The 27,783-nt window shown below is 38.8% G+C and overlaps 1 protein-coding gene across 4 annotated transcripts in view; it reads left to right on the top strand.

Annotated features, from left to right (window-relative positions):
• The first annotated feature begins 15,006 nt into the window (after positions 1–15,006).
• STAM2 (signal transducing adaptor molecule 2) overlaps positions 15,007–27,783 on the top strand; it is a 52,087-nt gene continuing 39,310 nt past the window's right edge. For 2 of the 4 annotated variants that reach the window (XM_086718599.1, XM_086718601.1), the window contains exon 1: positions 15,010–15,357. In XM_086718599.1, coding sequence (XP_086574725.1) covers positions 15,318–15,357 — 40 coding nt within the window. In that variant the 5' untranslated portion in view covers positions 15,010–15,317. Of the gene's footprint in view, positions 15,358–27,783 lie in introns of all 4 variants that reach the window. The other 2 variants (XM_086718603.1, XM_086718600.1) reach the window with 2 other exon arrangements.

Genomic DNA, 27,783 nt, shown 5'->3' with positions numbered 1-27,783 from the left:
ATGACCCTTTAGCCCCATTGCTCCACTTGCAGGTGGGAATTCAGGCAAATGTCCACAGACGTCACAGACAACATACATACGGTTCTGTTATATCCCGTATATTACCCCTTCGTGTCCTAAGGAAGACATTTTATCTTAGAGATTTTCATTTTAGTGTATCTTTAAAAAAAATCTTGTGTTAAGTTGCCTCCATCTTTTTTCTTGGGTAAGGGTAACTCAGGAATGGCCCTTTTCTGTCTATGATGTTGCTGTTCACAGCTTTTCTTGATAGGCCTAGTACAATCTTGGGAACAGGGTTGCTGTATGCTGAAGGTTGGACAGTAGCTCTTAGTCTTGCCTATCTTAGGTAGTTACGCTGTGCATTTTTTTATTGGTGTGCCACGCTTGATTTGTTCCTGATATCTTTGGAGCTTTTCTGAGAAATGGAGCAGTAATGCAGCATCAACTTATTAAAATATATTTTAAGCCTTTAAAAAAAAGAAAAAAAAAAGAATTCCAAGCAGGCTCCATGCTGTCAGTGCAGAGCCCCACATGGGGCTTGATCCCACGAACTCTGAAATCATGACTTGAGCCAAGTTTAAGAGTGGGATGCTCAACCGACTGAGCCACCCAGATGCCCCCAATTTGTGAGAGTTTAGTTTGAGATATATCTTTTCAATTACAATCAGAACTATTCCCAGCACCATATTTGTTGGGCTAACTGCCCTCAACTAGGCAACTAAAATATTTTAAATGTGTACATACCATCGTTCACTTGAACCAACAGTTAGTATTTCTGTCTTTTGCCTATGTATTCTCTTCCATTAATCGGTCATTTGCATAAATCACTCCTCCTATCTGAATATAACTCATTTGAGGGCAGTTATTATATAATTTTCATGCTTCCTCAGCATCAACCCTTATCCCACCACTAGTATTTTGCAAATAGTAGGCACCCAATATTTACTATATGAAATGTGAGAAATATAATACACTTGAAAAATGCTTTTATTCATTGTGATGGAGTGGGGAAAATAAAGTAATACAAAGATAGAAAAGAAAAAAGTAATAAGAATTTTATTGACTATTTGGGCACTTCTTTTTTCTTTTCAGCCAACTTCAGGAGAACAATAGTGAGGACTGGAAGGTGAGAGGAAGGAATTAGAGAAATAAAGGACAAGTAATCAATCAAACGTAGGCCTATTCAGTGTGTCTTCGGTTGGCCTGCTATAACACAATAGCATAGACTGGGTGGTTTATAAACAACAGAAATTTATTTCTCACAGTTCTGGAGGCTGGAAGTCTGAGATTGGCGTGCCAGCATGGTCAGGTTCTGGTGAGGATCCTCTCTGGGTTACAGAGTGCAAAGTTCTTGTTACATCCTCACATGGTGAAAAGAGAGGGAGCTAGCTCCCTGGCCTCTTCTTATAAGGGTATTCATCTCATTCACAAGGACTCCACTCTCATGACCTAATTATCTCCCAAAGGTCCCACCTCCAAGTATCATTCTCCTAAGGGTTATATTTCAAAGTATGAATTGGGGGTGGGGCACAAACCTTCAATCTATAATTCAGTATTTACAGTATTCTAAGAAATGGGTTAATTTCTTGGGAGGGGCATAGAATTTAAAAACCACACAGATCCTGAGATGCCTGGGTGGCTCAGTCGGTTGAGCATATGACTTGTTTTCAGCTTGGGTTGTGACCCTAGGGTCATGGGATCAAACCCTGCATTGGGCTCCATGCTGAGTATAGTGCCTGTTTGGGATTCTCTCTTTCTCTCCCTCTGCTCCTCTCCCCTGCTCACTCTCTCTTTAAAATAAAGTAAAGTAAAATAAAATAAAATAAAATAAAATAAAATAAAATAAAATAAATAAAATAAATAAAACAAAATAAAATAAAATAAAATTTAAAAAGCCCACACAGATCCTTATATTGTTCTCTTGGGGAGTTACAACTATCACATGCAATAGGTTAAAGGAGCATTGATTGCCAAGTAGTGCAATGGTGTTCATGTGTTCAATAAAAGTTTCAGAGACGTGGAAGACATGTGAATTGGGAGCAACTGAGCAATGCGGGTATTGAATCAGCTCTTACATTCCCAGATGTGAAACAAAAAGAGGTAAAAGATGAAGATACGGGAAAGAAGAAAGCATGCGTTTTTGGAAATGAAATATCACAAAGCACAAGTGATACAGACAAAAAAAAAACCACTTCTATTTCTCCTTCAAATGATGTTAATGATATTGTCTAGTGCTGTTCTAATATGCCAGCCTCTGGCAAATGTAGCTATTTAAGTTTAAATTAACTTAAATGAAATAAAATTAAAGATTCAGTTCTTTAACTGTACTAGCCACATTTCAAGAGATCAATAGCTACAGGCAGCTAATGGTTACTGTATTGAAAAGTGCAAATATAAGACACATCCACCATTGTCATCCACCATTGTTCTTTTTTAAGTGCTATAGTAAGTGCTCCGACTTTGGCTCAGATCATGATCTTTCAGTTTGTGAGTTTAAGCCCTGCGTCAGGGTCTGTGCTGACAGCTCAGAGCCTGGAGCCTGCTTCCGGCTCTGTGTCTCCCTCTCTTCCCCTCCCCCACTCATGCGCGGTCTTTCTCTCTCAAAAATAAAATAAACATTTAAAAATTTTTAATAAAATAAAAAAATAAAAATATGGCACAAAAACAGACACATAGACCAATGGAATAGAATAGAAACCCCAGAATTAGACCCACAAAAGTATGGCCAACTAATCTTTGACAAAGTAGGAAAGAATATCCAATGGAAAAAAGACAGTCTCTTTAACAAATGGTGCTGGGAGAACTGGACAGTAACATGCAGAAGGATGAAACTAGACCACTTTCTTACACCATTCACAAAAATAAACTCAAAATGGATAAAGGACCTGAATATGAGACAGGAAACCATCAAAACCCTAGAGGAGAAAGCAGGAAAAAACCTCTCTGACCTCAGCCGCAGCAATTTCTTGCTCGACACATCTCCAAAGGCAAGGGAATTAAAAGCAAAAATGAACTATTGGGACCTCATGAAGATAAAAAGCTTCTGCACAGCAAAGGAAACAACCAACAAAACTAAAAGGCAACCAACGGAATGGGAAAAAATATTTGCAAATGTCATATCAGACAAAGGGTTAGTATCCAAAATCTATAAAGAGCTCACCAAACTCCATGCCCAAAAAACAAATAATCCAGTGAAGAAATGGGCAGAAAACATGAATAGACACTTCTGTAAAGAAGACATCCAGATGGCCAACAGGCACATGAAAAGATGCTCAATGTCAGTCCTCATCAGGGAAATACAAATCAAAACCACACTGAGATACCACCTCATGCCAGTCACAGTGGCTAAAATGAACAAATCAGGAGACTATAGTTGCTGGTGAGGATGTGGACAAACAGGAACCCTCTTGCACTGTTGGTGGGAATGCAAACTGGTGCAGCCGCTCTGGAAAACGGTGTGGAGGTTCCTCAAAAAATTAAAAATAGACCTACCCTATGACCCAGCAATAGCACTGCTAGGAATTTACCCAAGGGATACGGGAGTGCTGATGCATAGGGGCACTTGTACCCCAATGTTTATAGCAGTACTTTCAACAATAGCTAAATTATGGAAAGAGCCTAAATGTCCATCAACTGATGAATGGATAAAGAAACTGTGGTTTACATACACAATAGAGTACTACGTGGCAATGAGAAAGAATGAAATATGGCCTTTTGTAGCAATGTGGATGGAACTGGAGAGTGTGATGCTAAGTGAAATAAGTCATACAGAGAAAGACAGATACCATATGTTTTCACTCTTATGTGGATCCTGAGAAACTTACCAGAAGACTATGGGGAGGGGAAGGAAAAAACAAAAAAAAAAGGTGAGAGAGGGAGGGAGCCAAAACATAAGTAACTCTTAAAAACTGAGAACAAACTGAGAATTGATGGGTGGGTGGGAGGGAGGGGAAGGTGGGTGATGGGTATTGAGGAGGGCACCCTGTTGGGCACAGGGTGTTGTATGGAAACCAATTTGACAATAAATTTCATATTAAAAATAATAATACATAAATAAATAAATAATAAATAAATAAATAAATAAATAAATAAATAAATAAAAACAGATGCACTAAGCCATGGAAAATAAATTACTGGGTAAGGAAAAATGAGTTCTTTACCAGACAGTGGCATCCTAGATTGAACTTTCTGTGGCAGGAAAAATTCAGTAAGCTCTTGACTAAGGGAACAAAATGATAAAAATGATGTTTCAGGATAATTAAGTTGGTTTTATGTAGAGGTCTTTAGAAGAGAAAAGACCTTTCTGAGAGACATGCAGCCTTATGGGCTTGTGACTTGGTTAACAAAGCATAAAGTTGATCTCAGCCTCTTTGTATTCCCTACATTTGGCACCCTATTTCAACAGGAAGAATTGTAAGACATGGAGGAAACAATGGCCTGGGATATAATGGAAGCAATGGCAAGGAGAAAGGGGGAAGGGAACAGTAAAAAAGTTTTGAAAAAATAAGTGAAAAATTTAGAAAGAATAGTGGAGTTAGTGCTTACTCCAGGGTTTCCAGTACATTCGTCCAAAATACTGTGGTGCCTGTGCTAGGAGAGAGGGAGAAAAACATTTCTAGTATAGCATCTATGGAGCTTAGAAGCTGTTAATCCACTGTGTGGATTGAAAAAACAAGACCCATCTATATTTTGCCTACAAGAGACTCATTTCAGACCTAAAGACACCTGCAGATTGAAATTAAGAGGATAGAGAAAGATTTATCATGTAAATGGATGTCAAAAGAAAGCTAGGTTAGCAAAACTCACGTCGGAAATATAGACTTTATTTATTTTTTGTTTCAAGTTTTTATTTAAATTCTAGTTAGTTAACATATAGTGTAATATTAGTTTCAGGAGTAAAATTTAGTGATTCGTCACTCACATCTAACACCCAGTGCTCATCACAAGTGCCCTCCTTAACATCCATCGCCCATCTAGCCCATCTCTTACCTGCCCCCCACCTCCAGCAACCCTTAGTTTGTTCTCTATCATTAAGAGTCTCCAGACAAAATATAAAACAAAGACTGTAACATGACATAAAAAAAGGACACCATATAATAATAAAGAGGACAATCCAAAAACAAGAAATAAAAACTGTAAATATTTATGCACTCAACCTGGAAGCACCCAAATACATAAAGCAGCTAATAACAAACATAAAGGAACTAATCAATAGTAATGCAATAACAGCAGGGGACTTTAACACCCCATTTACATCAATAGGGACGTCATCCAAACAGAAAATCAACAAGGAAACAGTGGCTTTGAATGACACACAGGACCAGATGGACTTAAAAGATATATTTAGAACATTCTATCCTAAAACAGCGGAATACACATTCTTTTCAAGTGCACACGGAACATTCTCTAGAGTAGATGGCCTATTAGGCCACAAAACAAGTCTTAAACAAATTCAAAAGATCTAAGTCCTACCATTCATCATTTCTTTTTTTTTTTTTTTTTTTTTTAATTTTTTTTTTTAACGTTTATTTATTTTTTTGGGACAGAGAGAGACAGAGCATGAACGGGGGAGGGGCAGAGAGAGAGGGAGACACAGAATCAGAAACAGGCTCCAGGCTCTGAGCCATCAGCCCAGAGCCCGACGCGGGGCTCGAACTCATGGACCGCGAGATCGTGACCTGGCTGAAGTCGGACGCTTAACCGACTGCGCCACCCAGGCGCCCCCCATTCATCATTTCTAACCACAACAATATAAAATTAGAAATCAACCACAAGAAAAAAAAAACTAGAAAGAGCACAAATACATGGAGGTCGAATAACATGCTACTAAACAATGAAGAGGTCAACCAATAAATAAAAAATTACATTGAAACAAATGAAAATGAAAATACAACAGTCCAAAATCTTTGGGATGCAGCAAAAGTGGTTTTAAGAGGAAAGTTTATGGAAATACAGGCCTACATTAAGAAGCATGAAAAGTCTCTGGGGCATCTGGGTGGCTCAGTCGGTCAAATGCCCAGTTCAGCTCAGGTCATGATCTCACAGCTCCTGAGTTTGAGCCCCATGTCAGGCTCTGTGCTGACAGCTCAGAGCCTGGAGCCTGCTTCGGATTCTGTGTCTCCCTCTCTCTCTGCCCCTAACCCACTCGCATTCTGTCTCTGTCTCTCTCAAAAATAAACAAACATTAAAAAAAAGCATGAAAAGTCTCAAATAAACAACCTAACCTTACATGTAAAGGAGCTAGAAAAAGAAAAATAAACAAAACCCAAAACCAGCGGAAGGAAGGAAATAATAAAGATTAGAGCAGATATAAACGAAATAGAAACTAAGAAAGCAATAGAACAGATAAATAAAACCAGGAACTGGTTCTCTGAAAAGATCAACAAAACTGATAAACCTCTAGCCAGACTAATTGAGGGGGAGAAAGAAAGAAGAGAGGACTCAAATAAACAAAATCAGAAATGAAAGGGGAGAAATAACAACTGATACCACAGAAATACAAAGGATTATAGGAGAATATCATGAAAAATTAAATGCCAACATACTGGAGAACCTAGAAGAAATGGATACATTCCCAGAAACATATAACCTCCCAAAAATGAATCAGGAAGGGGGCGCCTGGGTGGCTCAGTCGGTTAAGCGCCTGACTTTGGCTGAGGTCATGATCTCGCGGTTCGTGGGTTGCAGCTAAAGACACCTGCAGCTCTGTCAGCTCTGCTGACAGCTCTGAGCTCTGAGCCTGGAGCCTGCTTTGGATGCTGTGACTCCCTCTCTCTCTTTGCCCCTCCCCCACTCATGCTCTGTCCCTTTCTCTCAAAAATGAATAAACGTTATAAAAAAAAGTGAATGAGGAAGAAATAGAAAATTTGAACAGACTGATTGCCAGCAATGAAATTGAATCAGCAATCAAACAACTTCCAACAAACAAAAGTCCAGGACCATATGGCTTAACAGGTGAATTATACCTAACATTTAAAGAAGAGTTAATACCTATGGTTTTCAAACTATTCCAAAAAATACAAGAGGAAGGAAATCTTCCAAATTCATTCTATAAGGCCAGCATTACCCTGATATCAAAACCAGATAAAGACACCACAAATAAGGAGAATTATAGGCCGATACTCTGATGAACATAGATGCAAAAATCCTCAAAAAAACACTAGCAAACCTAACCCAACAATACATTAAAAATCATTTACCATGATCAAATGGGATTTATTCAAGGATGTAAAGTTGGTTCAATAATCACAAATCAATCAATGTGATACATCTAATCAATAAGAGAAAGGATAAAAAGCATATGATCATTTCAGTAGATGCAGAAAAACACTTAACAAGGTACAACAGCTATTCATGATTAAAAAAAATAAAACCCTCAACAAGGGGCACCTGGCTGGCTCAGATGGTAGAGCATATGACCCTTGATCTTAGTGTCATGATTTTAACCCCCACATTGGGCAGTAGGGCTTACTAAAAAAACAAAACAAAACAAGAAAAAAACCCACCTCAACCAAGTAGGTGTAGAGGCCATAATAAAGGCCATATATGAAAAACTCACACTGAACATCATATTCAATGAGGAAAAACTGAGATCTTGCCCCGACGGTCAGGAACAAGACAGGATGTTCACTCTTACCATGTTTACTCACTCTTATTCACCACAGTACTGGAAGTCCTAGGCACAGCAAACAAACAAACAAAAAAGACATTCAAATTGTTAAGAAAGAAGTAAAACTTCCACTCTTCACAGATAACATGATACTATATATGGAAAACCCTAAAGACTCCATGAAAACACTACTAGAACTGATAAATCAATTCAGTAAAGTTGTAGGACACAGTATCTCTGTTGAGGAATATATTTCATTTCTATACACTGATAATGAAACCACAGAAAGTAAAATTAATTTAAAAAATCCCATTTACAATTGTAACAAAAATAGTAAAACACTTAAACTTAAAAAACTTAACCAAAGAGGTGAAAGATCTGTACTCTGAAAACTATAAAACAACAATGAAAGAAATTGAAGGTGACACAAAGAAATGGTACGACATTCCATGCTCATAGACTGGAAGAACAAATATTATTAAAATGTCTATACTAACCAAAACAATCTACACATTTAATACAATCCCCATCAAAATACCAATAGCATTTTTCACAGAACTAGATCAAGCTAGAATGTATTATGCTAAGCAAAATAAGTCAATCAGAGAAAGACAAATACCATATGATTTCACTCATATATGGAATTTAAGAAACAAAACAGATGAACATATGGGAAGGTGGGGAAAAAAGAGAAGAAAGGGAAACAATACAATCTTTATCTTAATGATAAAGGACAAACTATGAGTTAATGGAGGGATGTGGGTGGGAGATGGGCTAGATGGGTGATGGGTACTAAGTAGGGCACTTGTGATGAGCCCTGGGTAGTGTATGTAACTGATGAATCACTGAATTCTATTCCCAAAACCAATATTACACTGTATGTTAACTAACTAAAATTTAAATTAAAAAAAAAGGGGAAAAAAGAAAAATAAAAATTAAAATCAAATATTACTCTAAAAAAAAGGAAAATTGATAGTTGTAGGGGGCAGGCAGAATAGGTGAAAGGGATCAAGAGGTATAAAATTTCAGTTATAAAATAAGTAAGTCATGAATATATACATATATATATATGGCATGATGACTATTATCAATAATATTGTATTGTAAATTTAAAAACTGCAAAAAAAGTAAATCTCAAAATATTTCTCATCACAAGAAAAAATATGTAACTTTGTATGCTGACAGATGTTAACTAGATTTATTGTGGTGATTATTTTGCAATGTACACAAATTCGAATAATTATGTTGTATACCTGATACCAATATAATGTATGTCAATTACACTTAAATAAATGCTTTAAAAAAGTCTCTCAGGAACCAACCCAAAGACAACAGGGGAGACAAAAACAAGCACATCAGAAGAAAGTTAGTCTCTGACACCTACAGTTACAGCAAACAATAAACACAGCCTAACCCTTAACCAGATAAATAGGCATCAGAACTAAACTCAGGGGCACCTGAGTGGCTCAGTGGGTTAAGTGTCTGACTCTTGATTTTGGTTCAGGTCATGATCTCACAGTTCCCGAGATTGAGCCCTGCATCGGGCTCCACATAATGGTGTGGAGACTGCTTGGTATTCTCTCTTTCTTCTCTTTCTCTGCCCCTCCCACCCCCCCAAAGATAATTTTTTTTTAAAAGAACTAAACCCAGATATGGCAGAGATATTAGAATTATCATACCAGGATTTAAATTAACTATATTAATATGTAAAGGTGCTAATGGAGCAGGCTGCAGGCTCTGAGTTGTCATGCAAGAGCAGATGGGTAAATCAGATGGTAACTACACTTAACAGTGGTGAGCATTTTGTAATGGATATATAGTTGACCCTTGAACAACATGAGTTGAACTGCATGGGTCCACTTACATGCAGATTTTTTTTACAGTACAAAAGTGTAAAGATATTTTCTTTTCTTTATGATTTTATTAATAGTATTTTCTTTTCTCTGGTTTTATTGTAAGAATACAACACATAATGTATATATAAAATACCAAATATGTGTTAATCAACTGTTTATGTTATTGGTAAGGTCTTGGTCAACAGAATGCAATTAGTAGTTAAGTTTTTAGGGAGTCAAAAGTTATATGTGGACTTTTGACTCTGCAGCATGTCAGCACCCCTAAGCCCCATGTTATTCAAAGGTCAAATGTAATTGTCAAATCACTGTGTTGTACACCTAAAACTAATATAATATTAAAAGTCAACTCTAATTAAAAAAAAGAATAGATGGGTAATATTAGCAAAGAAACAGAAACCCGAAGAAAGAATCAAAAGGAAATACTAAATATTGAAAATACTGTACAGAAAATAATGTTTTTAATGGGGTCATCAATAGCCTGGACATGGCTGAAGAATCTGTGAGTTTAAGAAATGTCTAACATCCCTGCCATGTCTGAGTCTGGTTCTAATGCTTGCTCTTTCTACTGTTTTGTGTTGGTTTTGTCTTTCAGTACACCTTGTAATTATTGGCTGAAAGCCAGACATGATATGCTAAGTAAAAGAAACTGAAGAAAATAGGTCTGTAGCGGCAGGGTTTTATATTTGTCTGCTTAGGGGTTAGGTTGTGCTCCACAAAAGACTTACTAAATCAGAAACTATGAGGTAGGGTCCAGTAATTTGTGTTTTTAACAACCCCCACCAGCTGGTTCTGATGGATGCCAAATTTGAGAACTACCTCTGTACCATCACAATTACTAAGACCATGGTAAATTGGGGTTAAGCATAGGTGAAGGGCATGCACTGGTTTTACAATAGCTCTAACTAGCAGTTGAGAAAGATGAAGACAATTATAAGTACTGTGGAGTTGGTTGATTATTATTAATTGCTATTAATGTGCTGCAGGAAATGACAAGCTCAGGTTAGCCAGCTATCTACTCAAAGCATATCATAAAGGCTAGAAATCATCTATGGCAGCCTTTAAAGAGCCTTTCAGAACCTGGGTTCCTTTGAGAAATGGTTGCATCTAAGACTGAGGCAGAGAAAATACAAGATGAGCCTGAAGCATTGTAGTACCAGAAAGTAAAGAAATTCTCAAAAAAAAAATGGGGGGGACTTAGAAGTCATTTAGAAGAGCCCCCAGTGGGGCGCCTGGGTGGCTCAGTCGGTTAAGCGTCCGACTTCAGCTCAGGTCACGATCTCGTGGACCGTGAGTTCGAGCCCCGCATCGGGCTCTGGGCTGATGGCTCAGAGCCTGGAGCCTGCCTTCGGTTCTGTGTCTCCCTCTCTCTCTGCCCCTCCCCCGTTCATGCTCTGTCTCTCTCTGTCTCAAAAATAAATAAACGTTAAAAAAAAAAAAACATTAAAAAAAAAAAAAAAAAAAGAAGAGCCCCCAGTGACCAAAGCTGGAACAATTTGAGCAAAACCAAACAAGACAGCAACAATAACAACAAAACATATTATTGGATTTCAACTCAAACTATAAAATACATGAGTTCATCCTGGACATAATTAAACAATTTAATAAATACATATATAGGAGAAAAGAGACAAATTTTCCTTACAGGAGAATTCTAATAATATATTTAGATATTCACCTTTATAGAAAGTAAAGCTTAATTCCCTCTCTTCCCTTTAAGGATGGGCTAGACTCAGTAACCTGCTTCCTTTAAATTTAAATTTAAAAAATGTTTTTTAAGGTTTATTTATTTTTGAGAGAGAGAGAGAGAGGAAGGGAGACACAGAATCGGAAGCAGGCTCCAGGCTCTGAGCTGTCAGCACAGAGCCCTAGGCAAGGCTTGGATGTGGGGCTTCAACTCATGAACTGCAAGATTATGACATGAGCCGAAGTCGAATGCTTAACCGACTGAGCCACCCAGTACCCCATCAGTAACCTGCTTCCCAAGAATAGAGTATGGAAAGAGAAAACTATTAACTATAAAGCGGAAGAACTTGGCAGCTGGTACATTTACCAAGTGCTGAACAGTTACCATCACCAGAAATCATGTGGACATCATGTACCCCCTACAATAATGTGATGAGGATACCTCACCTCAGAGGTATTCTTTCCAAAACCCTGTAATGCCTATTTAAGCACAAAAAAGACATGAGACAAACTTCAATTCGGGGACACTCTGCAGGATATCTGATCAGCACTCCTCAATGCTATCAAGGTCATGAAAAACAAGACTAATAAATTGCCACAAACCAGAGACAACTAGGGAGGCATGGCCACTAAATGATATGTGGTACCTTGGTATGCAGAAAAGAGATAATATTGCAGTCTTGAGATTGCTATCTTTATAAAAGGCCTGCTTGCAAGGTTGGTCCTTGACTAGTGTCTGGGAGCTTAGATTTTTGGGAGAACTCCCACAATTCCCTTATAAGAATGATTCATGGCACCTAAACTATAGAAACAACACGGTTTATGCAGAACACCTGCTTTCCTTCTGAGAGTCTAGAAATTTGGGTGCATGTTAGCTAGAGGGTGCCTGTGTGACTAGCCCTAATAAAAATCCTAGGCATTGAATCTGCAATGAGCTTCACCCCATGTACCATTTCTCTTTGCTGATTTTGTTTTTTAATCCTTTCACTGTAATAAATCATTGTCATGAGGATGACTACATGTTGACTCTTGAGTCCTGGCAAGTCTTTGAAATTGGGATGGTCTTGGGGAACCCTGACATACCTGGGGAAAAAAAGAGGACATTAATGTAAACATTGGTAAAGTACAAATAAAGTTTGGAGTTTAGTTAATGGCAATGAGCCAATGTTGGTTTCTTAGTTTTGACAAACGTATCATGGAACCATAAGATCTTAACAATAGGAGAAACAGGATGAGGGGTAAATGAGAACTCTCTATACTATCTTTGTAACTTTTTTGTAAATTTAAAATTATTCCAAAATAAAAAAAAATATTTTAAAAAATAACACAAACAAAATGCTTTGGAAATTCATGGAAAAGAATACACCATTCATCAGAGAAAGAGGGAGAGATTATCCAACTGAAACACGACGAAAAAAATGAGGAGGGGGGATGAGAGTGCTTTATTTACTATAGCCAGAGGGACAGATGATAGTTTAAAAAAAAAAAAAATTAAACTCAGGACCTGACTCTGAGAGTTACAGAATTTGGAAGAAGGTTGAATTCAGAAACTCACCGCATATCTCCTAAATTAAAGTCAGGGCTCCGAAGGGAGAAGACTGAGACCCTGACACCCTATGACCTAGGATGGAGATACCTGGGTGGATACTCTTGAGAATTTTTAGTGGATAGATTTACCTCAGTCCTCTGGACTAGAGACACTCACCCTTGCTATAGAATAGTGACCTCGTTTTGAAGACCACACAGAAGTCTCACCTTATCAAGATGCCTTCCAAGATGTTAGATTCCCTTCTTGAGATTTGCCACAACCATCTCCAGTGTTTCTAGACCAGTAACTAGGGTCAGCTCTCATTATGGTCTTATTGGGGAAGCACTGTCCCTGTTTTGGAAGAAAAAGGATTCTTCACCAAACATTTACTGGCAGAACTGGAAGAACACACATGGCTGGGGATGGATCTTGGTATATGCTCAGGGAAAGTGGTCTGAGGTCAGGATATTATATATTTGTTGAGCGTAAACCCAAAATAACCAAGAAAACTAAAGAACTGAATTGAACTGAAATTGATAAGATCATTTTCTGTTATCAGGGAGCCCCTGTTAGGGGCCTCAAAAGAAGTTGCATTATAGAAAAATGAAAAAGTTGCATTTCTTTACACACCAGAATTTGTGAGCAGTCACTAACATATCTTTTAATTCCTCAATAACTTCATTAGGTGAAGTAGCAACAGACAATCTTTGTATCCTCTCGTTTCTAACAGAGTCTGGCTCTTAGTGACCATTAGGAAATTTGTTAATTGGAGGAACTCACGAAGAGACTGAGGACACCCAGAGAAAGATAAATCCCTATAGATTCTTGGGTATGCTTGCTCTTAAAGATGCAGAGGACTGTCTTTAAAATGTTAATGCTTTCCACTGCTAATCCTCAGCCCTGTGCTCCTTCCTGTCTCAACACGAGCTCCTCTACAGTACCTCTTCTAATGGCTTTCAAGTGCTGCCATAGCCTCCGAAACTGTTCTGCCAGGGTCTTCTTCTTCAAATACATCATGCATGCTGATGTCAGATTACTATCCAGGAACTCTTTTTCGCATGTTACTCTGCTGCTCAAAATCATTAAATGAGTATTTAGTGTCTTATATGCTAAAATTAAAATCTTAGCTTCTTTAAGGCTCTTACCAATCTATTTCCTCTTTACCTAGTTTTCCCTTCCAACCCTAAGTCTTAATCCTAGACAAATCCATCTACAGTCTCCAAACATATCTTTAATATCCTAAGTTCAGTTTTTGAAAACCAGCACAAATGTTTATTTGTGCACCTATCTTTATAGTATATGCAACCACTGTTCTGAAGTATTGCATGTGCAAGGGTTCACTCTTCTATACATCTTCTTTATACTAAAGGTTGTAAAATGGTTTTGTTTAACCCATTGTTAAAATGTGAAAGTAATTCTAAACATTTTAAAATCATTTAAGTTCTAGTGGGGCCCACACTGCAACAAATGGCTAAAGTTCACTAGAAGCTGCCATCTTTAGATATGTACTGTTCAGTTGGATAGTCACAATTACATTCGAAAAGTACTTTTTGAGCACCCATTACTTGCCAGACACTGTATTGGATGCTGGGGATAATGCAATCAACAAAACTGGTAACGGAGTTTGTATTCTAAAGAGGAGAGACAGAAAACATAGTAATTACGTAAATTATTAGAAAGTGATAAATGCTACAGAGAAAGAAAGCAGGGGTACGAGGGATAGGGAGCGTGTGGTTGGGAAGCATGCTTGCACTTTTACATTCATCTAAGTATCTGGCTGGCTCCTATGGATATTTGAGTTTGTGACCCCTCTATTAGGATCGTAATATACGGTCTTGTGTAAGCTATACACTGGCCCTACAAAACTGTCTGCAACTTGAAAACAGGGAGTGTGTGCCTCATTCGTCTTTGGATTCCCAGAGTCAAGGAGTGTGATCACGTGTTCAGAGAACACGATGGAAAGCGAAAAGTTAGGGAGTCCCCCACAGAGCCATAGGTCCACCACCGATTTCCAGGAGGGTTATTCCAGCAGGGATTAGGCGCGGAGGCTCCATCCGTTTCCAGGGCAACGGGACTGTGACGCGAACACAGCCACTGGTCCGCCCTCGAGGGACTAGGCTGCAGTTTAGGAACGAATTAAATTAGCGAGAACTAGAGACTCCAAAGGCGGAAAATCCGGCAACACCGCGGCCCTCCGGGTGTCGCCGCACGCACAGCGGCTTCCGGGCCTCTAGGGTTGCCCAGTTCTAGGCGCGACAACTTCCGGCCCCGAAGGTCCCCTGCTCCGTGGCTTGCCGGGGTCCTAGCGATGAAGAGGTGGCCGCGGCGGCCGCCTGACCCCCCACGAACGTCTGGGACAGGGCTGCTGCCTCTTCCTGAGAGGCGGAGGCGACAGGTGCGCTGAAAGAATCCCCGCGCCGGCGGGACCTCGTTCCGGGAGGGGAGTTAGGCCGGAGCGAGGGGGTGGAGTGCGAATCGGCAGCTGGCCTGTCAGGCGGGGGCTGGACAGTGGCGGTGGCGGAAGTGCGAGGACGCGGTCGGAGCGGAGCCGTCTAGGAAGCGGCAGCCGCGGGTCACCCAGCTCGGAGCAGCCGCCGAGCCTCGGCCAGACCACAGCGTTTAGGGCTTGGGCACCGGCAAGATGTCTCTGTTCACTGCAAACCCCTTCGAGCAAGACGTGGGTAAGTGCTGGGCCCGCGCACAGGACGCTGTTTGTCGTGCTAGAAAGTGGGCGGTGGCGACTCCGAGGACTGGAAAGCCAAGCAAAGGGAGAGAAGGGGGCGGCGCCGCTGCCTAGTCGCGGGGACGTTTCAGTGGGGCTACCTTGGCGCGTCGCTGGCAGCCTGGAGAGTACCTCTTACCTGAGATTGGACACCCTGAAAAAGAGGTTATTTCCCTTTGCCAATCGCAGGAATAGGGAAGAGCCTGTGGCTCGCAGGGGACTGGACTAATTAAGCAATTGCGGAGTTTATGATACAAACTTCCTGCTCCCTCTATAGTTGGTTCATTACCGTTCCCCTCACCCCTCACCCCCGGCTTTGAGATGGTGCAGCGGTGGACAGACCCAGCTGTCTGAGGCAGCGCAACACTAGGGACCTCGACTTGCCTCCGTTCAATAGGAGAAACCCATTTCACTTCACTTCATTCATATACAAACGCATCCAAGCTCTGATAGCATAGCTTCGGGATTTATTTACAATGCTTGGGAGTGTTACTCTCTATCCATGGACGGCGCAAGTGCTACGAGATGCTGTGTCTTAGGGTATGAAAAGGAAAACACTAGAATGTCAAAACAGATCAGGACAACTACTATTTTATTTGTTGGAGTTGTAAGAGTGCTGCTGCTGTCTTTAGTGATTGTGGAATGAGAAAAACAGTAAAATAAACTGGCCACGTACACATTTCTGTAGCAGGAGTTAACGGAACCCTAGGTAGAGTTTTAGGACTTAGTGGAATGGAAAAACCCATGGCTGAAAATTGCCAGTCACATAGAATACAGCACACCAAAGCGGTGAGCCACCTTTTCAGTTACATTTTTCTAATGATGAGTAGACTTAATAGAAAGTGCCCTATTTTGGTGTGTTAATGTGATTCCAAAAACATGTTCAAAAGTCAAATACAACGTATGTAAGAACCTTCTTCTATTCCTAGAGACCTAAAAAATTTATGATTATCTTTTGACCCTTATATAGTCGTCAAATATGTATTTCCATAATTTCTTTCAGCTTTTTTCTTGGTGGGTTAACACAGGTGACTGGCATAAATCTAGGAAGCATCAGGTCGAGGCTCACAGGCTCTGCTTTTAGGAACACCTAAGGACGTCTTCTGTTGTTCCAGTGAGACCTCTCCTTTTTATTGCTGATTTGAAGACTTTCGTTTTGTCTTAGTGAAATCAAACAAGTCAAAATAGAATAAGACAAATTATTTTCTGACTTGAAAATCTGTAGAACTCTTTCTTCAAGGGAAATCTTTCCCGGAAGCCTATTGTTTTCTGTTTGAAAACTGGTAGAAGTGGGCGGAGTTGCTCTGCCTGTTTTGCCTTCCTAACCCTTCCCCGCAGTGACTCTTGATGTCCCTGAATGTCTTAGTGGATCACAGTTTAATGCCCCTGTAGTAAAAGAGGCACTGCTGTTCAAACAAAAACCACTGCTGTGTAGAGATCATTTCATGGGCAGTGCCACCAACCAGAGCTTCAAGTCCTTGTTAGTTTAAGTATGATTGAAGTCACTGTCCAAAAGTCAGTTTGATAGTAAAAGCAAGTTGGATCAAGGCCCACCGGTAACTCCTGTTAGACAAATGAATGGAATTAGAAGAAAAAGTGGAATGAAATAGGAAGGAGTTTAAATTGCCCTTAACTCTGTATCACAGAAGAAAAGTTATATATCGCATTTTTCAGAACTTAAATCTCTTTTAAATTTGAAATAGTTAAGTAATATAAGAAAGTTATTATTTAATTTAAAATGTCTACAGGAATATGTTCCTTTGCAGTGTCATTGCCTTTCCACTTACCCTTTGTGATTCAGTCAGATTTTTTTGTCATTCTTTTGTTCATATTTATTTTCTTTGTCATTCTTTTGTTCACTTTTCATTCAACACACAGGCATTGAGTGATTACTGTGTTTCAGATTTGTGTTAAGTTCTGGGGACACAGAAATCCCTGCCCTCGAGGAACTCTCAGTCTAATGGAGGATACATACACATATAAAAAGATAATTGTCACATAGTGTGATAAATACAGTGCTAGAAATACACAAGATGCTTTACATTCCTTTTTTCTTTAAAAGTCAACTTCCCTGAAGAGACAGCAAGGACTTTTCAGGCACATGCTTTCTCTGTAAAGGTGTTGACATTATTCTCTCTCTCCCCCACTCCTTTCCTGACAGCAATTCTGCCTGCAGAATTGTATATGGTCATTTTATAATTAAGGGTTTTTAGAGATGAAACTACATTCCTTTTGTAGGTGCAGTTTCACTGGAGGTTGAGAATTCTTTCTGACATTATTCATGTGGGGAAGAAATTCTTTCCTCAGACCTTGAGAAAAAGCTGTAGTGGGTCAGAATGTCTACGAAGGCATTCATAAGTTGTTGATGGTAAATGACTTGTCAGATGGAAGCAGGCCAAAGCCTAGGAAGTAAGGATCTTTGGCAGGTTCCTATTTTTTTCTTGGAGTCAGATCCTATAAACCCTGAAGGGTATGTTAGCTGTCGTAGCATTAGAGATCTTTAAATATTTTATTGGATTTCTTCAAATCTGCATTTATTTTTTGGTCCATAAAATTCCTTTGAAGCTGGGCTGAAGAAAAAAATATATCCACACACATGCCACCATCCTCGGTCACCCCCAAGGTGTGTAAGCGTTCTTGAGGTGGAGCCTGGTTGGGGCAGCCATTGTGAGGGAATTCCAAGGGGAGAGTGAAACCTGAGGGACAGAACCACAGTAGGAGGATTGAGTGGTTAGTGTTAAAAAGGAAGATGTCATTTCCTTATATTTTGTACCAATTTTCTCAGTTTTCCTACATTGCTTCCCAAGTCAGGACGTCTGTTCTACTCTCCACGTCTGGTTCTTACTCGGACATCCTTTTTCTTGATACTCAAGCCAGACAACCTTTTTCTTTCTTTTTTTTTTTTTTTTTTTTGTCATTCTTTGCCTTTGTACCATTTACTATTCAGTGATAGCTTTTTTCTTTTCTTTTCTTTTTTTTGTCTTTACTTTTGAGAGAGAGAGAGAAAGAGAGAGAGAGAGGGAGGGAGGGAGGGAGGGAGGGAGGGAGGGAGGGAGGGGCAGAGAGAGAGGGAGACACAGAATCCGAAGCAGGCTCCAGGCTCTGAGCTGTCCGCACAGAGCCTACCGCAGGGCTCAAATTCACAAACCATGAGATCATGACCTGAGCCGAAGTCGGAGACTTAACCGACTGAGCCACCCAGGCACCCCACCTTTTTCTTTTTTCAACAACCTTGGTATTGCCTCCCTTACAGATACACTAACTTGTGTCTCACAAAGCTGAGCTCAAATTCTACCTCTGTAAAATGCTTCTGACACAGTGCATTGAAGGGCGAACTTTCATCTTAAAAGTAGACTTTTTTAAGTGACATTTGAATGCACATATTGCTGTTTCTTTCATTTGTGTTAGACGAGCTTGCCCATGAGGTAACTTGGGCTTTTGGTCATGGAATCTTCTCCAGTGGAGTTTTATAAGAAATGCTTATAGGGGCATCTGGCTGGCTCAGTGGGTGGAGCATGCAACTCTTTATCTGGGGGTCCTGAGTTCAAGCCCCAGGTTGGGCATAGAGCTTACTTAAAAAAAAAAAAAAAAAAAACAAAGAGGGTCGCCTGGGTGGGTCAGTCTGTTAAGCTTCCGACTTCACCTGATCTCACAGTGTGTGATTTCGAGCCAAGCGTTGGGCTCTGTGCTGATAGCTCAGAGCCTGTAGCCTGCTTCAGATTTTGTGTCTCCCTCTCTCTGACCCTCCCCTGGCTCACGCTCTGTCTCTCTCTCTCTCTCTCAAAAATAAACAAACATTAAAAAATTAAAAAAAAAAATGTTTACATAAAAAATGGATAGTATTCCTATAATACAATTTACTTAATATGTTCAAATTTATAACATTTACATACTTATTAACATACTTGCTTGAATACAATGAGATTGCTGTGATCTTTGCAAAAACTTACAATTAAAAATTTTTTTGCTTATGGATGAGAATGGTAGCTTTAACAGCCAATTTCATTCTGTATTTTGCTTACAGTGTTAAGCTTTCAGATAGTTATAAATTTTAATTAATGTATTTTAACATAAAGTATAGGTTATGACATAAAGTCCTTTTCCTATCAGCCAACTCTGTCCAGCCTAATATTTTATACACTTTTTTTTTTTTTAAGAAAAATTCCTGATAGAGTTTAATTTCTCTGGTGTATTTAGTAGCTACCTGATCCAATTCTTTTTCCTTCCTTCTCAGAGTTAAACACTCCAAAAAGATATAATATACATACAAATATACTGTATGTATTTTATTTGTTTGTAAACTTTATAAAAAGTGTCATTCTTTGTTATTTGCATTTTGTGAATGCACCTCAGCATTTTTGTCGATTATTTCTGTTGATATTTATTGCTCTACTTCCATTAATTTTAATAGTTGTGTAATATTCCACTGTACAAATGTACCACATTATTTGTTCATTCTCCTATTAATGGACATGAAGTTTTTTCCATTTTTCCTATAGACAACAGTGCAGTAAAGGCTCTTACTCATGTTTTCTTGTTTACATGAGTGAGAGATTGTCTAGGGATTGTGTCTTGAAGGGGAATGCCTTAATTAAAGTTTAGATAGTGAAAACTTGCAAAATATTAGTGTAGAACTGCCTTTCCAAGTGCTTGTGGGAGATTTTACTCCCACCTGCAGTGGTAGTGAAGTTCGTTCTTGTTCCACATCATTACAAATACTGGGTATTGCCATATTTTTTAAAATTTATTCCCATTTGATGGGTGTGAAATAGGGTAGGCAGTGTTTTCATTTCATTTCAACTTCATTGTTAGTAAAGTTGAGCATCTTTTCATCTATTTCGTGGTTATTCTGTTTTCTATACATTATCTGCTTGTTACTTATTTTTCTGTTGGGTTATTTTTTCTTACTGAGTTTAGAGTTCCTTGTACATTCTCTCCTAATCTTTTGTTGGTTATGTCAGTTGCAGGTGTATATCTCAATTTGTTGTGTTTTATTTTCTGATGTCTTTTGTTAAGAAAATCTAAGTTTAATTTAAAAAAATTTTTTTAATGTTTATTTATTATTGAGAGACAGAGAGAGAGCATGAGAGGGGCAGAGAGAGAGGGACTCACAGAATCTGAAGCAGGCTCCAGGCTCTGAGCTGTCAGCACAGAGCCTGACGTGGGGCTTGAACTCACAAACTATGAGATGATGACCTGAGCTGAAGTCGGACGCTTAACCAACTAAGCCACCCAGGTGCCCTGAAAATCTAAGTTTTAATTTAGTGATACCGTCTGATTTCATTTTTCTTGTTTTTTAAATTTATTGTTGGGGCGCCTGGGTGGCTCAGTCGGTTAAGCGGCTGACTTCGGCTCAGGTCACGATCTCGCGATCCGTGAGCTCGAGCCCCGCGTTGGGCTCTGTGCTGACTGCTCGGAGCCTGGAGCCTGTTTCAGATTCTGTGTCTCCCTCTCTCTCTGACCCTCCCCTGTTCATGCTCTGTCTCTCTCTGTCTCAAAAATAAATAAACGTTAAAAAAAAAAATTAAGGGGCGCCTGGGTGGCGCAGTCGGTTAAGCGTCCGACTTCAGCCAGGTCACAATCTCGCGGTCCATGAGTTCGAGCCCCGCGTCGGGCTCTGGGCTGATGGCTCAGAGCCTGGAGCCTGTTTCCGATTCTGTGTCTCTCTCTCTCTCTGCCCCTCCGCCGTTCATGCTCTGTCTCTCTCTGTCCCAAAAATAAATAAACGTTGAAAAAAATAAATAAATAAATTTATTGTTAATTTATTTTAATGTTTATTTATTTTTGAGAGAGAGAGACAGAAAGAGTGCAAATGAGGGAGGGGCAGAGACAGAGGGAGACACAGAATCTGAAACAGGTTCTAGGCTCTGAGCTGTCAGCACAGAGCCCCAAGTGGGACTTGAACCCATGGAACCATGAGATCGTGACCTGAGCTGACATTTGACACTAAGCCACCCAGGTGCCCTCATTTTTCTTATTTGAAGAAAGCCTTCTCAGGGCACCTGGCTGGCTCCGTGGGTTAAGCGTGGAACATCAGCTCAGGTCATGATCTCACGGTTCGTGGGTTCGAGCCCTGCATTGGGCTCTGTGCTGACAGCGCGGAGCCTGCTTCAGATCCTCTGTCTCCCTTTCTCTGCTTCTCCCCTGCTTGCTTTCTCTCTTTCTCTCCTTCTCTCTCAAAAATAAATAATAAACTTTAAAAAAAAAAAAAGAAAGCCTTCTGTGTACCCTTAGGTTATAAGGATCTTCTCATATTTTTTCTGAAAGTTTAGAGTTTTGATTTTCATAGTTAGGTCTTTAATCCACCTGGACTTGATCTTTGCATAGGATCTGAGGAGGAATTTGGATAATCAGTCTATAGTAGGCAACAATCAGTTGTCTCATCACTACTTATTGCATTGTTTGTCCTTTCCCCATGACTTTGGAAACACTCTCTCCTTACAGTACATTTCCTTTTATGAAGTCTGTGTCTCTGCTTCCTGTCCTTCTACACTATTCTCTATCTATTCTGCACCAATACCACATTGAAATGCCAGTGGCCTTGGGCAAGTTCCTCTGTCTTAGCTGTTTTTGGCCTTTGTTCTTTCATTTGGGTTTATGATCAGAGTGGTGAAATCCTAAAAGGAAATTTCTTTTATGCTCTTAGAATTTAAGAGAAAAGGCATTATAATTTTTGTTTCATGTGAATTGATGATGTTGGTAATTAAAAATAGATGTTTTTATTCCTTACAATAATATTTAGTTCTAAGCTTTCTTAGATTATAGTTTGAAAGTAAGGCAAGAGGGCAAGAGAATAATTTTTCTACAAGTGAATGAATATACAACATAATACCATAGAAGTGTTCTTAGGTGGATGTGTCTTGATGCCACTTTTTTTTTTTTGTTTAAATGAAAGAAACGTAAAGGTGTTTTGAGTGATAAAAGAGTAGACCTTATTTATAGTGTGTAGTATAGAATATCAAAGTCTGGTTACTCGACAACTGATAATTCTGAGCATCTGTCCCCTAAATATCAAAATAAAACTTAAGGATATGTATTTTTTTTCAAATTTATTTTTTTCCTTCCTTGGTTGCCTTTATCCCCAGATCTAGCCTTTTCCCTCCTGACTCCTTTTGGTTTTTCACTTTGTCTTTTACAAAGTTTTCAAAAATGTTTTTACCTATGGTCTTCTTTCCTATTTCAGATATCTGTCAATCAGCAATATTTGTCAATCCCCATTGCTGAGAATAGTTCTAGAAACCTGAGACATTTTGATGTTGCTCCTCTTTTTCTCGTATCCTTTCCTTTTTAGGGCTGAGTTTCACATTGGCTTATTGGCACCTTCAGTTTTCTTTTGGAGTAATAAATTTTGCTCCCATCTTTTAGACCACCCTTAACGTTATTTTTTTTAATGGGCGTATATCTGCTGGTGTCTGAAGGATAAACACCTCTCCTACAACACCCTGTAAACCACTTCTATTTCTTTACCATTGAGGCTTGCTTGTATCAGCCATCACTGTTCCGTTCAAGGAGGATTTTCTTTAGTTTCCTCTGGTTAAGGAATGTTGAAAACTGAAGATCCCATGAAGTACTTACAGTTCTGACTGACTTTCAGTGCATCCTCAGAAGTTGTATTTAATAGGTCTTTTATAAAAATATGAAGAGAAATGAAAAATTGAAAATTTGTATTATGTACACTATCCCTATTTAATAGAATTTTTAAATGATAGTAATGATATAGGATGAAAAAAACTTGTTTGCTAGTGAAATTTTTATTGTATCTAAAAACTCTCAGACTCTGGTCAGTAAATATTCTTTTATGAAGCATTTATTAATTTTCACATGCAACATGATAATTGTAGTGGCTCAGAATTTAGTTCATTTGAACTAAAAGGGATTTTTTATTGTAATCTGACCAGCTTCTTTTGCTTTCATATGTCATGGGATGAATTATCTTAACATTCTTTTCTAAAAACTCTGCTTAAATCTAGCATAGACATGTTTTGGTTTTCCTAGTAGTGCTATGCCCTTGAGGGTGGAAGGGGAAGAACTTTTTTTTTTTTTTTAACATTATTGCCTAATGAGGCTCTGTTGCTTTACTTGATAGTGAATAAATATTTATTTGTATTTAGTTTAGGGATTGAACCTAAGAAGGTCAGTGTGACACAGATCAGACATTGTCCTCTGAAAATCAGTGTTTTGTTTTTTTTTTAATGTTTGTTTGTTTAGTTTTGAGAGAACACAAGCTGGGGAAGGGTAGAGAGGGGAGACAGAGGATCCAAAGCAGGCTCTGTGCTAACAGCAGTGAGCCCGATGTGGGGCTTGAACTCAGGAACCGCGAGAGCATGATCTGAGCCAAAGTCGGACACTCAAGTGACTGAGCCACCCAGGTGCCCCACATAACATAGTCAGTATTCTGAAGCATGCCATTTATTTATTTTTAGCTCATATGACTTCAATTTCATGTCAGAAATTTGTAACTGGTAGTATACTTTAAGAATTTTAGCCATTCTAGTGTTACCTCACTATTGTATTAATATGCATTTATCTGATGACTGTTGATGTTGGACACCTTTGAACATATTTATTTGAGGGGCACCTGGCTGGCTCAGTTGATGAAGCATACGATTGCTGATCTTGGAGTTGTGAGTTCAAGCCCCATGGTGAATGTAGAGCTTACTTAAAAAAATGAATGAATGAATAGCCTCTTTTTTGAAGTATCTGTTTAAGTGTTTCATCTACTTTTCACAACTCCTCTTTTAAGCATGGCAGCCATCTTAATTTCCATTTTACAAATAAGAACATGATTCAGATTTGTGTCTGAGCTGAGGTGACCTACCTAGAGACCTTAGGCTAGTAAGGTAGTTTCAGAGCTGGGTGTATAGAAGACAGGTCTTAAGTGTTTAATGGGTGATATGTGTACTTCACAGGTGCATACAGAGTATGCATGATGATTTCCTTAGTTTGCAGAGGTCATATGATCCCCTGTCCAGTCTAACTGCTTTTGATTTTCCTCTGCTTATGACATTTTGGCTACTTCGGAGACTCATTTTTCCTTTTTTCCAGCTTGCACATGAGGTTTCCTGATAGGTCAATTACAATTATGCTTACTACCTTTCTGTTTTCTTCCTTTTTCCCTAATGTAAGTGTGTTTGTGGAAATGAGCATGCCCATTTTGTGGAGTTGGGTGGTGGTATGGGTCTCATCTGACAGGTTAGAGATGGGACCTTGGAAGTAATAGCCAGTCAGAAAGTGAACTTGCAGGAATATAAAGGTTGGTCTTAGACCTTTTGCCTTTAAAAAAATTTTTTTTTTTTAATGTTTCATTTGGTTTTGAGAGAGAGACAGAGTGTGAGTGGGGAAAGGGCAGAGAGAGAGGGAGACAAAGGATCCGAAGCAGGGTCCCGACTCAGCTGTCAGCCCAGAGCCCGATGCTGGGCTCGAACCCATGAACTATGAAATCATGACCTGAGCCTAAGTCACATGCTTAACCAGCTGAGCCACACAGGCGCCCAGACCTTTTGCCTTTTTTAACAGATGGTTTGTAATATTAGAAGGCAGTAAAAGGTGATTTTGATGTGGTTTTCCCCCTCCCTAACTTCCTTACGTGCCTAACTCACCTAACTCTTCCTAGTCCTCCCCAAAAATGTTAGTGGTAACACGTGAAATCAAAAGAGTGGCAGTCACTCTTCTAAGTATTCCACCAGAGCAAGAAGCTATAAATATATTGCATTTTTAGATGATGTGGCTGTAGATTAGATGATACTGGATGATCCTTTCCTTATAAATAAGACTTGAATTTGTGTTTGTCCTATTCAGTATGTTTAAAATATTCGTATATAGGGAAACCGAAAATTAACTTGTTGGGAAGAGCTACGTTAGCAGTTTTGAACAAAAATTGCACTCAAGAGGCAGTTTGTTTAATATTTACACTAGAGAGGATACTCTGAGCTAGACTTCCCAAATTGAAATCCCTGTTTTACTACTTACTAGTCGTGTGATCTTGTGTTACTTTTCTGTGTATGTTTCCTCATCTACAATATGGGGAATCCTTACTTTGTTGGATTGAAGTGTAACTGGTTTAGTATATGTAAAATGTTTTGAAGCTGTTACTTCTTAATTAAATTACCAGGGCGCCTAGGTGGCTCAGTGGGTTAAGTGCCCAACTTCAGCTCAGGTCATGATCTCATGAGGCTGTGGGCTCGAGCCCTACGTCAGGTTCTATGCTGACAGCTTACAGCATGGAGCCTGCTTCTGATTCTGTCTCTCTCTCTCTCTCTCTCCCCCTCCCCTGCTTGTTCTCTGTCTCTCTCTCTCAAAAATAATAAACATTAAAAAAAATTATTACCTATCATTCAGCACTCAGAGTGGTAAGTAGGTTTTCATTTTAGAAGATAATGAACAGTGTATGTTTTTAAATGTTTATGTATTTTGAGAGAGAGCGAGTGAGCATGTTCGCTCACATGCAAGTGGGGGAAGGGCAGAGAGAGGGATGGAGAGGGAGAGAGAATCCCCAGCAGGCTTCATGCTGTCAGAACAGAGCCTAATGTGGAGCCTGATGTCAGGCTCTATCTCAGGAACCATGAGATCATGACCTGAGCTGATACCACGAGTGGGATGCTTAACTGATGGAGTCACTCCCCATGAACAGTGTATTTTAAGGTAAAATTTATATTACTGCTTTCCCCAGAGTAAACTGAAGATTTACAGCAATGAAATATACCCAAACAAATCAAGACATTAAATGAGGAGTAAATGAGAAAATGTATGTTAAACCCAAGTATTGTAGAATGCTAAGTATGGGTGTTATTGAAGTCAGAGAAAGAGGTGAAATATTTATAAACGTCAGGTTGAGGCTTTGGACATTTAAATATTTTTAGTGTAAATTTACACAAAAATTGTATGGTCTGGAAACTTAATAACAAGTGTATATTGTTATTTTAATCATTAAACATGTATGATTTATTTTATTTTTTAAAGTTTATTTACTTATTTTGAGAGAGAGAGAGTGCAAGCAGAGAAGGGGCAGAGAGAGAGACGGGGGAGAGAGAATCCCAAGTAGCCTCTCAGCACAGAGCCTGACTCAGGGCTCAACCTCACAAACCATGAGATCATGACCTGAGCTGAGATGGAGTCGGATGCTTAACTGAGCCACCCAGGTGCCCCATGATTTATTTACAAACTAGAAAGAATTGGCTCTACTATATTTTCAGTAATTATTTAGTTCATAATGAATTGGTCCAAAGAAAGAACATGTTTATATCTTTAGTAAAAGCTGTCAGCTGTGGTTTCCTGTTACAAACCAAAAATGAATTCTATTCATTTACTTTCCATTTTCCAGTTTATTTTTGCTATTGAAAAAAAGTTTTTTCCAGTTTTCTCCTATTCTCCTACTACAATTTTAAGGTATAAAAATAATTAGTCTTTTTCTTACTAATACATAAAAAACAAATTTTGTCTACCTTCTAAGCATTGCTTTAGTTATGTCCCAAGATACTGATATATCATATCCTATTTATAACAAGTTTTTGTATTGCTTTGTTACAGTCTTAATTATTTATATGCCTCATTGTTCATTTCCATCTGGTTGTGTATTACATTTCGTCTAATAAAAAAGCATTGTATTTAGAGAATATATTATGTATATTGTCCTAGATTATTTCTAGGTTTTGATAGTTCATGCACATTTGAGGAAAGATTTAAACTTGGCTTTCTTTAATGTACAGGTAGGCCTCACTTTACATAGTTCCAATATGCATGAATCTAGTTCTCATGTTTTAGCTAAGTAACATCAAACACCAACAATAAGCCTTGTAATACTCTGAGCATAGAACCTAGCCAAGGCTGCATAGATTTTAACTGTACGACTATGAACTAATAATGGGTGTTTTAAACTACTAATTTGCAGTAATTGGTTACATAGCAAGTTTTAAAAAATCAATATATGGAGACTGTTCAGTTAAAAAAATTTTTTTTATTCTTCAAATTTGATAACTGCTATTGATTTTTCTTCACATTCACTGTTTCTGTGGTCTCCATTCTGCTTTTAAACCCATCTGGTGAATTTTTTGGTTGATATTGTACCGTTTAGTTCCACAAATTCAATTTTATAGTTTCCTTTTCCCTGCTGAGCACTCACCAGCCTTTGGTTTAAGTTCTTGGTAACACCTGCTTTAAAGTACTTTTTTCTTTTGCTATTTCTGATATTTCAGTTATGTTATTATCTCTTTTTATTGATTACTTTTATCTTGATTATGGGATACTTTCTCGTATACTGGTAATTTTTTATATTATGCTGTTCACTATGATTATTCTTTGCAAGGAGGCTAGGTTATGTTGTCTTCCTTTAAAGAGTCTTGAGTTTTTTCTGTCAGGTAATTATGTTATTAGAGGATCGTTTTGGTTT

This window comes from Puma concolor, chromosome C1, assembly GCF_028749965.1.
Source record: "Puma concolor isolate L17-30 chromosome C1, mPumCon1.1.hap2, whole genome shotgun sequence".
Lineage (NCBI taxonomy): Eukaryota > Metazoa > Chordata > Mammalia > Carnivora > Felidae > Puma > Puma concolor.
Note: the sequence above shows the minus strand (reverse complement) of the source record. Positions and strands in the feature narration are given on the sequence as shown.